Source organism: Podarcis bocagei (genome assembly GCF_964188305.1).
Source record: "Podarcis bocagei genome assembly, chromosome: 6".
NCBI lineage: Eukaryota > Metazoa > Chordata > Lepidosauria > Squamata > Lacertidae > Podarcis > Podarcis bocagei.
Genome location: NC_138130.1, coordinates 37,867,387 through 37,879,216, shown reverse-complemented (window position 1 = coordinate 37,879,216; position 11,830 = coordinate 37,867,387). Strand labels below are relative to the sequence as shown.

The following is an 11,830-nucleotide window of genomic DNA, read 5'->3' as shown; positions in this document are numbered from 1 at the left end:
TCAATTTTTGTTCTAAGCTAAGGTAGCGGATCTTGTGCCTTAATGAAGGCCATTCTGTGACTCCTCCTCTTATCCTATTATTTTCTGATGTGAAATGCATGATGCTTTGTCATCGCACAAATGAGTTTTCCCACTGCCACTCCACACAATTTGCTGCCACTCCACACAATTTGCGGTCCCATCTTGCTGGGTGGGAATTGAAATATGACAGCGTAACATCATGCGGTTTGTATTGGTAATCACTATCAGTAGGAAGAGAGAGGTAATTCTGGTGGCTGCCCAAAGTCTACTTCCAGCCTGTGACTTCATTTTATTTGCTGTGATCCAACTAATGTTGACTATATGTTGGCTGCTTTTCATTCTTATGAATGAACAGCCAGTACCTGCACACAAGGGCATTTCACTATTGACACAGCTGAAAAGATTAGATGTTCCATGCTGCAATGAAAATGTGAATCAAGCCTCAAATCTAGATCAGCCTTCTCAATCTGGAACCATAAAGATAAAATTCTCATCAACCCCAGAGCTAATGGCCACTGCATATGTTGTTGTTGTTTAGTCGTTTAGTCGTGTCTGACTCTTCGTGACCCCATGGACCAGAGCACGCCAGGCACTCCTGTCTTCTACTGCCTCCTGCAGTTTGGTCAGGCTCATGTTTGTAGCTTTGAGAACACTGTCCAACCATCTCGTCCATTGCATATGGAGGGCACCATATTGGGGAAGGCTGATGTAGGTGGGATCTAAAATGCAGAAACCCTAAGCTGCCTTGCAAAGATCAATACATAAAGATAGAAGTGAACCTCATTGTCTTCAGATAAGTCTCACTAAGCTCACTAGGACTTGCTTCTGAGTAAACATGCTTAGTGTCTCACTGCACTGCCAGTTATGCAATATTTAGTAGCAAGTGGGATCAGTTTTAATTGATTCTTCCAACCAACTCAGCATGTTTGATTTCTTTATTAGATGAAGATTCCTGTCTTTCTAGATGGAAGTTGTTAGAAACCCTTATGTTACCATATTATCATTTTGTTGTCATACTGACAGAGACGAGAACTTTTGTGTCTTCCAGTTAATCTAAATAAGAAAAAGTTCATTATAATTTTGTACAAGATGCTGATTGTAGCATTTTTTAATTCAAAGAAACATCATGAAAATTGTGCCATGGGTGAGAAGCTACATCTCTCTATAGATGTGACATTCAGCCCCCTAATATGTATCTTTACTTGGAAGTAAGTCCCATTGCATTCAGTGGGGCTTACTCCCAGAAAATTTTATATGCGATTGCAACTTTAGTTGTTCAATATAAATGCTTAAAAGGAATTGAATGACCAGCTGAATTACTGGAGTAGCTAGGGATTGTAAGCATTTTAGCCAGCACCAATCGTTCCAAAATATTTTGGGTAATGTCTGCAAGTATTTACAAATTTTTTTGGTTTAAGACACCTGCTTGAATAAGCAGCTAAGTGGTTGGAGGTATGAGTAAGAACTGGTTTAGTCTTACAGTAGAATATGAAAGTAAATTGTCAGAGTGAATTTTAAAGATAGAAAATAAAGTTACAGTTAGAGAAGTAGAAAAAAATGTAACACTTTGTTAAATTGTATTTCAAAGCACCTCTGACAAGAGCCTCAAAGGTATTAATGCAAGTTTCCAATTATTTTTGGAAGCTGAACTTAATTGTATCTTTTAAAGATGAAAAATGTCCTGATGAGTCTAAGCCTTATGTCACACATCGGAGTGGAAAATTCTTTTTTTTTTTGGGGGGGGTGTGAAAAATCTTTCACAATCCTTTCTAAACTTTCTTTCCAGAGCAGAAATGAATCACCTCAGCTTGTTCTTTGCAGCTTGTGGGTTTCTAGAGATATACCACTTGGGGGCAGCATATGCTCTTTCCAAACATGGCAAGAAATTACTGGAGGTTGTGAAGGCCTTTGCAGGAGCTTCTTCAGGATCTGTGACTGCCACTGTTCTTTTAACTGTGCCCGAAAATATAGAGGTAATTGAAAAAGAACCTGCAAATCTTTAAAAGATAGCTTAAATCAACTCATTTGGGATGCTATCAACTGAAATCATAATAATATGACCAGTATCTTGCACACCTACAGTGCAGCTACATGCTTTTCCTAGCATATTCCAAATTAAACATTTTGGAGCAGTGATAGATTTATGAAACATACTCTTATCTTTTACTGTCACCCTTTTGCCTATATTGTGTGTTGCAAGATTATATGTGGGGAAATGGGCAGCGACAGTGAATCATTTTTTTTTTTGACCTGTACAATTACTTTTCTAATTCTTACTTGGTTACTTTGTAGTATGTATGCAGAAGTAAGTATTTGTGACAATGGGCAATGTAGGCGCAATCTGTTTGTAAAAATAATGAAAACATTATTAGTAATTAGTAATTGTAATTGCTTATTCCTGGTAATTAATGATTTGTCGTTTTCAGTTTTCCTAATTGGTAGCTAGAGATAACTAAGAAAGCAAAGCCATCTATGACATATATCTTTTGATGATGATGAATATATATATATATATATATATATATATATATATATATATAAAATCATCATCATCAAAAGATCTCATGGCGGATCACAGATCTTCACAGTGGTGTGAAGGTACTCATAGAAGCCAGGAAGATTAGAAGCAGGAATGTGTAAAACCTCTCACTTTGTTTCTGAAGATTCTTCTCATTTTCTGCCCCACAACCTTGCATATACAGTGGTACCTCGGGTTAAGAACTTAATTCGTTCTGGAGGTCCGTTCTTAACCCGAAACTGCTCTTACCCTGAAGCACCACTTTAGCTAATGGGGCCTCCCGCTGCAGCAGCAGTGCCACCGCCACACGATTTCTGTTCTCATCCTGAAGCAAAGTTCTTAACCCGAGGTCCTTTATTTGGGTTAGCGGAGTCTGTAACCTGAAGTGTCTGTAACCTGAAGCGCCTGTAACCCGAGGTACCACTGTACTTGGAAGCCAGCAGGGATGGAGAGCCTGCCGCCCATCCAATATTGTTGGATTGTGGCTCCTCTTGGGTCTGATGGGAGATGTAGTCCAACCACATCTTTAGAACCTAAGCTGTCCCACTCCTTCTCTAGTGTGAGCCACCAGCTGGTTCTGCAAACTGATGGAGATGATGGAGAGCAATCAACCTGCAACTGTATGGATGATGCCAGTGATCATAGCTATCCAGTCATCCAACTGCTCGCTTGCACATTGTGGTGTTCCATTGACCACCACACAATGCTTGTAGTAAAGGGCGGACATTTTCCTCCTCGCTCAAATGCTCCATAGCAAAGCTGCTTAACAAGCTGCCCCTTGTGTATATCTTTCCCTTAAAGAACTGCGGGAAATTGCGTTTAGGCATGCCAACATGGACTCTCCCTGATAAGCTCAATGGGACGCACATCTGAAGGAACATTTCGATTCACATCCTGATAATACGACTACTCAGTGTAAATCTACCCTAACAATCCACCAGCCCCTGGAACAGAATATAAATCTGAATGAATCTGACACGAAGTGGGTTCATGATAATTATCTGCACTAGTGGAACTTCAGTATCTGCTTCAGAAATCAGAACTGCTAAACACAGCATCTATAATTAGAAGTGTATTTTTTAACAACACAGCAATTCAGTGACTCTGTGGAACGTGCTGCTTGTAGTACGTGCTAACAATGTTTGTGACTCCGCAGTTCAAGGCAAATGCCATTTTCTTTAAATCGCAGTACAACAAAGTTTCTGTTCTTCCTCTTTCAGTTATCTCAGTGCTACTGCTGCTGGTTCTCGCTGAAGCCCAACAGCAGTTTATATCTGATCAGGAGTCATCTGTTGAACCTGCCATGTGATCTGAAAAACACACTACCACCCTTGGTTCTCTGTATCATATTTTCCCCAGGCCATTGCCAGTACCCTTGGTCACACCCTTTCAAAGGCTTTTGCAAGTGGTGGGAAATCACTGCTGTTTAACTAATTTTCTCTTAAATTTCCACTGCCGTGGGTATTGCCCATATGCTACCTGCAGCTGTTTAAGCTGTTTTTGCATTTTAATGAGCATTCATCTTAGTAAATTACAACTCCTAGTCTGTGGCATTAAAAATAACTGAAAATTGTCACCCACAGCTTTCTGTGATTTAAATCTGCATGATTCTTTCAGTCTATTCAACGATGTTCTTTGCTTGTGAAGGATCCGATAAGAGTTTCCCATTCAGTACATGGTCTTTTGGCTGACTAGAATTTCAGGTGTCACTAAACATTTTATTAAAACAAAGGTAGTGATTTGTAGGTAAGCAGAAATGAAATTGTGTGTGTTTTCAGATTAATTTGATCATGAGAGTCCTAAGAAATGTGGATTCAATGGTAATAAAAACAAATACAAAAACTGCCTAATCTTTCCCACTCAACTAGCTTATTATGCTTATTATGGTACAAATGTTTTTATTTCAGAGATATGTTTTGTAGGGTTTGTAAGAAATGAATAGAAAAATAGCATTGTACATAACTATATTTTTTATGGGGGAGGGGTCTTTTTCAGGAGTGTACCAAAAATACCTATGAATTTGCAGAAGATCCTAGAAAACTATACTTTGGACCACTAACACCAAGCTATGACAAAACTTAGGTGGGTATTTCTTTTTACAAATGTCCTCTTAAATTTGGTTTCATGTAAAGCCCCAGAGAAATGCTGCTGAGAGGATTCTGTGTGGATGGCGTCTTGTAATAACTGTGGAGAACCAGCGCTTTCCATCCTTCCTAAATTATTTAGATGGTGTTTAATTATTAAGGCTGACTAATGTTTATCATTCTATTTTTCTGTAGGGGCTGCATTGATTCAATTCTTCCTCCTAATGCTCATGAGATAGCAGAAAATCGGCTCTTTGTATCAGTCACTAGTGCTAAAAATGGAAAAAAATCATTTGCTTTCAAATTTTGCCTCCAGGGAGGATCTTGTTAAGGTAGGAGAGCTGCAGATCACGTCTATAAATGGAAATGAACGACTGTCTCCAGGGTCTATGTGTTTGGTTTTTTATTAACTGTGTCCTGAGAACTCGTCATTCAGTTCAGTTGAGTAACTATGTTGCTTCAAGAAGGACTGCTGACCTGTTTAAAGTAAGAACTGCGTGATCTAATGCTTCTGCCATGCTCACAATTGGCCCTATTTTATTTCCTTTAAAAATAATGATTCCCCCTGTGATTTTGTAAGTGCGTAAAAGAACTGGTTCTTATGTCAGAACAAAATGCTAACAAAAGGCCAAGACAGGGCTTGATAATCATTCCAAGAAAGCAAGAGACATCTACCATATGTTTCGCTCTATAAGACGCACCAGACCATAAGACACACCTAGTTTTTGGAGGAGGAAAACAAGAAAATAAATATTCTGAATCTCAGAAGCCAGAACAACAAGAGGGATCGCTGCACAGCGAAAGCAGGGATCCCTCTTGCTGTTCTGGCTTCTAGGATAGCTGTGCAGCCTGCATTCACTCCATAGGACGCACACACATTTCCCCTTACTTTTTAGGAGGGGAAAAAGTGAGTCTTATAGAGCAAAAAATACGGTATATGTATCACAATGCTCATCCAGCTTGTAGGACTTCCTATTTTCATCAAAGAAATGTTGGAGGGCATGGAATAGGATGTCCTCACTGCTATTTTTATAGAAAAAGAGATGCCGGAACTCACCATGAACATCACCCTCTTTCTCTTAGAATAGCAATGATACCTACCTGAGAGATGCCAGAACTGAGTTCTGGTGATTTCCCACTGAAAAAAGGCCCTGGATGTCCCTATTTTTGCCGAAGAAATGCTGAAGGGAATGGAATAGGATGTTCCTATTTTCATTTGACAAATGTTGGAGGGTATTAAAAAAATTGTCCAGTAGCACCTTAGAGACCAACTAAGTTTGTTCTTGGTATAAGCTTTCGTGTGCATGCACACTTCTTCAGATACATTGAAACAGAGGTCACCAGACCCTTATATGCGTCAGACCAACATAGCTACCTACCTGAATCTAGAATTGTTGGAAGGTATGTTCTTCTTCCCGATTTAGTTATGAAAAATATATAGACTACTTAATCAGAAGAGATGCCCCTTTAGCCACAGCATAACTCTTGACACCCCTGTAGCTAACCTGGCCTGCTAATCTTCAGATACGAATGGTATTTTTAAAGTGGGATTTTGTCGCAATGGTCCTCTGCAAGGCTGGAGTGCTCTGCTGAATGATGGTTTAGAGGATGAGAAAGACAGACCTTTATTCATTTACCCATCCGCTTATACTTTGTGTGGTTGATGAAGCAACACCGGGCCCTCTAAAATGAATGAGCGCAGCATAGTTACATAGATTTAGATACCTGAATTTACTTGCAGGTGTATATTCCATTAAGCTTAGTCTTCATGCTTCATGTGCCTCTTTTAAGTGGATTTTAACTACACCCTATTTCACAATATCGCTCCTGCTTGTAATATATGTGTGTGGATTACGAGAAATAATGTCTCAAAATCCAATAGCCTATGAATTATTAAGGAGTGCGTTTGAGGGTCTGGTGCAGCAAGAGAAAGCAGAGTAAATGTTATTTCTGGGGGGGGGGATGAGAGAGCATCTTAAATGGAGAGCTAAGCTATCCCTGCTACTGTTGCAGCCACAGGTAGAGAGTTCTGAAACACCCAAGGCTGCTTTTCCCTTCTTAGGGGGTCACCCTGTCTAGCTTCAGCTGGATCCCTGCTGGCCCATTAATGCTCACCATCCCTTCCTGAAGACTTCTCCTCCTGCAGCTTTGGATCTTTAAACCTGCAGGAGGACTCCTTTCTCATTCTGCTCTGGAAGTTTTGTCCTTGATCACATGGATGTCAAGAAGCCACAGATTGTAAACAAAGAGAAGAGGCATTGGGGAGTTGTTAAGCAATCCTGATGTAGGAGATTCTGCCATTCAGCTTAGCTTACGGTGATGTGTGTGGGATAGACTGTTGCTTGTCTTGCTTATATACTGCTCCACTTAAGGGTATCTATTGAACTTTAAAGTCAAAATAACAATAAAATAAATATAAATACGACCACCATCTCTGGGCTCTGACCTCTGATTTGGACCTGTCTGTCAGTTCTAATTTTTGGCCGCCTAGGAAGTCAGTTATCTTGCTAAACTCATTATGCTTTATTGGCACTGTTGGCAACCAAATCATAAAAGCTCTTGTTACGCTCTGATGGCTTCCAGTGAATCATTCACACAGCTTGCAGCACTCAATAGGTAATAAACACTTTCAGGGGCACCTTAAGAATGGCGTTGAGAGGATGGAGAAGGGAAAGTGGGGTAAAGAAGCAAGGTGTTCTTCACACACAAAAAGGTTCATTTGGAAGTGCAGCAAAATGTTATATCTGATTAGCATCTCCAAAGGGAAATTTTGAAGTTTAGTGACAGCAGATCCTAGATTCATGTAATTTCAAATAAACAGTTGACTGCATGGCATGCACTTGGATGATAGATCAACAGAAGACAAGCACAAGTAGAATAATGAGACAGAGGTTGATAGAATGTATCTGGATGGTTTTTGTTTCCCACTTCAATCAATCTGGCCCTGCCCCTCTGCTTTTTTGTTTTGTTCTTGGCATGTGTGCAAGTATTCCTCTGCCTGGAGAGGCACACTTCTTTAGAAGATCCTGGAAATGTGCAATAATGAATCTTATCATTCTCAGTTATCATGCCATGCTTTTTCAGGTGGGGGAGATGGGCAGTATGGAATATTCATTTCAATTATTCCCATTTTTTTCCTTTCACATTTTTTAAAAATGCTGAGATATTGTGCAAGAGTGATATCTACCTATCTGATTAAGGCTTGCACTAGAGGGATGGAGAGGTCTTCACAAGACCTCTGTATCAAAATACTTTTTGAGCCCCATGCATGTATTTTGATTGGTGTCTTAGGTAATCCCTCACTTCTACTATGTGAAGCTCTTAAGAGCACAGCTCTGCCTAACTGGATTGCTGAAATTAGAACGTGCCTTAGCAAGTTGCCATTGGCGGAAATAGACATGTTTGTATTGTTTGGGCTGCAAGAAACAAAATGGCTGCAGGGAGTTTGGGGGGAAGTAGGAGTGTAGTATAAAACACCACCCACTGAAAATATCATTATATGAAGACAATGTGCTAATGAGCTTCCACCCCAACACTGACCTCAGATTTTATAACAGGTTATTTTTACTTACTGAATTTTCTGCAACAAGGGAAATCTGGATTTTTTTTTAATGTTTATGCTGGCATTTTGATGTTGTGGTGGTGTTGTCACTGCAAAAAACAAGAGGCAGTACCAGTTCTACCTTGTTATTATTGTTTTATTTATTAGATTTGTATACAAAAAAACTTGCATATGTGAGGCAGTACTGATTCTACCATGAACTTCCATCTGGAAGCCCCTTCAGTCACTCACATGATGGCACAAGGAAGATGCAAGGCTTGGTGTGTGGTGTTCTGAACTGTCTATATACACAGAACTGAAGTGAAATAATCCCAAAGGGTACCTAAAGCCATGAGCTGGATCCAAAAAGATCAAGAGTTTCAGCAGAAAACAATGTCTTCATCTTTGAAATATTATTGCTATATTTGCACTCTGTATGTTCATGGCATTACAAATTTGATGTTAATTTGAAGCCAAGACGTTGCACTCACTCAAAACAACACCAGTGATTAAGGGCTGACTTTGTCTTATTAGGAACAGACTGTTCTGATTAGAAATAACAGCGACAATTAAAAAACCTAAGAGTCTAGTTATATTATAATGAAGGTTTGCCAGTATGGTACCTATGATGCTGCTAATCTTCTGAGTCCCTGCCCACCTCACTGTTCCTTTTGTTATTAGGTGGCAAGGATGGTTAGGATTTTTTTATCCCCCATTTGAAAAGTACATAGAGCTGAAAGAGACACTCAGAAGACTGATTATGTTTCCTACTTCCTCTTTCAACTCAGTGTGCTTTTCAAGGCTCAGACTGGGACCTGAGCTGCTAAATTGACAGCAGAGAGTTGGGGGGGGGGGGAGACGCAATCCGAGATGCTGTAGGAAGGGAAATGGTGTGACTTTGGGGAGGAAGGAAGAGGAAATAATGACCCCACCAGTCAGGAGAAAGAATGGAATACCAGATAGATAGATAGATAGATGATAGATAGATAGATAGATAGATAGATAGATAGATAGATAGATAGATAGATAGATAGAGATAGATAGATGATAGATAGATAGATAGATAGATGATAGATAGATAGATAGATAGATAGATAGATAGATAGATAGATAGATGATAGATAGATAGATAGATAGAGATAGATAGATAGATAGATAGATAGATAGGAGAGAGAGAGAGAGAGAAAGAGAGAGAGAGAGAGAGAGAGAGAGAGAGAGAGAGAGAGAGAGAGAGAGATTAAATCCATTAAAATGTGTGGGTTGGCTTTTTTGTTTTTGTTTTTGAAATTGCATCTTTTTGCACATATTTCACCTGCTCATCCATCATCAAATCACAGATCACATCTGCCCCCATTGACATTACTCTAAAAAGTGTAGAACTGGTGCTTTCTACCAGTGCCAAAGTGTAAAAACATGGATGTGAGACATGGACCTTTATAAATCAGAATTTTTACGTAGGACCTCCTGAATACAGTCCTCAGATTATAGTTCACTTCTGTGTCCACATTTGTATTCTTGGTGGTTTTGTTGTCCTCCTATGCAAAAATCATGATATATGAAGATCAGTGTTTGGTTTTTTTTGGTGCTGACAAGAAGCACACCTGTGGCATTTTCTTGTACTGTGTACCAGTGTAAGCTTTGATTTTATGGTGGAGAACTCTTTCTAAAATCATGCAAATTTAAGAGGATCCATTTTAATCCACCAGACCCAGCTTTTACCAAGATTCCATGGTCAAGCAAATTGTGTGTTGCAAGGTGGGGGTGGGACTGAAGGGGAAGAAGTGGCCAGGGAGAGGGGCCTAAGAACCAACCAGAGGGGGCGGTTCTCATGGCATTCTCTTAAACATCACAAATCTTCCCATGGGCCCCCAAAGGTTAGAAATCCAGGTCCAGATTTGTTTATAGTCATGACACTGGCGGATACTGATCAATTCATTCATGAGCAGGCAAATGAGACTGTTCTGCTTTGGTGATCACTCATTGTCAGGGATCAGGCTGGGGAGTACTATTCTGATGAGGAGTGGTAGGAACCCCTCTCTCTCCCTGCTCAGAACCAGGATCCTGGGGCTCCACTTGAGCAGGAGAGCAGTACTGACCTGGTCATAGTTCGGAAGACGGGAGTTGGACAGACTCGGGAGGCGAACAACAAGAAAAGACAGAACAGGAGGAGTAGTAGATAGGTAGCCGTGTTGGTCTGCCATAGCCAAAATAAAAAAAAATCCTTCCAGTAGCACCTTAAAGACGAAGAAGTGTGCATGCACACAAAAGCTCATACCAAGCTCATACCAAGAACTAACTTAGTTGGTCTTTAAGGTGCTACTGGAAGGATTTTTTTTATTTTAGAACAGGAGGAGAGAGAGTTAGCTGAATCTCCCTCACTGGAAAGTATACAGCCTCTTAGTCCCAGGGCTAGAAGATTGGAATAAGATAACTTCTCAGAAGGCTAATTGTCTGAGAGATTGGGTCCTTCTTCCAAGTAGCTCAAGTCATGGCAAATGGGCTTTATCACATATTTCCCTCTAAAAGTAAAGTGGGTGACCATAGTAACAGCATAGCAATAAAATCAGGCCATCCAGAAAGATCGGGGTGGTTTCAACTTTAAGGATTGTATACTACGGATGTTGGTTATCATTAAAAAAATAATAATCCAGCAACCCTAAAATTAGAAGACCAAGGGCTGTGAATTTACAACTGCCCTCATCCAACCATAGAAGCTTGGAAGCACTAATGGACACACTATTATGACCATGTTCATGGATGGGCATATGGTCCGCTGCTGCCTCCCACTTCCCTCTAGTCACTTCTGTCTTCCCGTCTCCTATAATGATAATAAAACAGTAAGTGTTGGATAGCACCCTTCATGAAAACTTACTATAGTTAAGGATATGTTACCTCAAAGGAAAACTAGCCCAAACAAAAGAAATGGTCCCGATCCTTCATTTGTCTTTTTCCTTAGAGAACTTTGCAAGACTCCACCAGGCTCTTTTCCCACCAAGCCAGGAGAAGATGGTATCGCTATACCAGGAAGGATATGATGATGCCATTCAGTTTTTTTACTAAAGGAAAATTGGTTTGAATAGATTATGTGTGTCGGAAATTAACAAAGTCTGATGGCTGTCAGAGCAAAGCTACAAACACTCCAACAGAGCCGAAGGGATTGCTGTCACAATTTCTGTTTATCTAAAATGAATGCCATAGGAATTGCATCTGTCGCTGTCAAACAAGTGTTTATATATAGGTGTATTGGATGGAATTTGTAAACAGGTTTGGATGCAATGGAATTGTGCTTGCATAGTAAGAGAATCTGTTTAATAGGGCAGTAAGAAAGAAAGAAAATCAAAGGATTTTTATTTTTCTTGCCATGGAAATGCTCAAAAATGATTTGCTGACATTAATTAGATTTTAAATATATGTTCAGTTTGTGGCTGGAAAATATACCCTTTCTACACAGAGTTGCAAACTCACGTTCTTTGCAAGTAATCCTGTTTGTGTGCCCATTAATTGACTTAATCATTTTCATTTTTATTGTTTTTTTCCCTGTGTACTCTGAAGCATGAACTCTAATTATAAAGAGGCACTGGGATACAAAACAGCTTAATTGCATATCTTTTAATTGTTATGCATATGGATTTTGCTATTAGTACATCTTGTTCTTCAAATAAACTG

General features: G+C 39.7%; 1 protein-coding gene across 1 annotated transcript; it reads left to right on the top strand.

Moving 5' to 3' along the window:
* Positions 1 to 1,814: 1,814 nt before the first annotated feature.
* On the top strand, positions 1,815 to 11,244 carry PNPLA4 (patatin like domain 4, phospholipase and triacylglycerol lipase; the record flags this gene model as incomplete). The annotated part of the gene is given in 7 exon segments (XM_081196928.1): positions 1,815 to 1,994; positions 4,535 to 4,611; positions 4,613 to 4,621; positions 4,819 to 4,906; positions 4,908 to 4,955; positions 11,042 to 11,212; positions 11,215 to 11,244. Coding segments are annotated over 7 exon segments (603 nt in total).
* Positions 11,245 to 11,830: the final 586 nt, after the last annotated feature.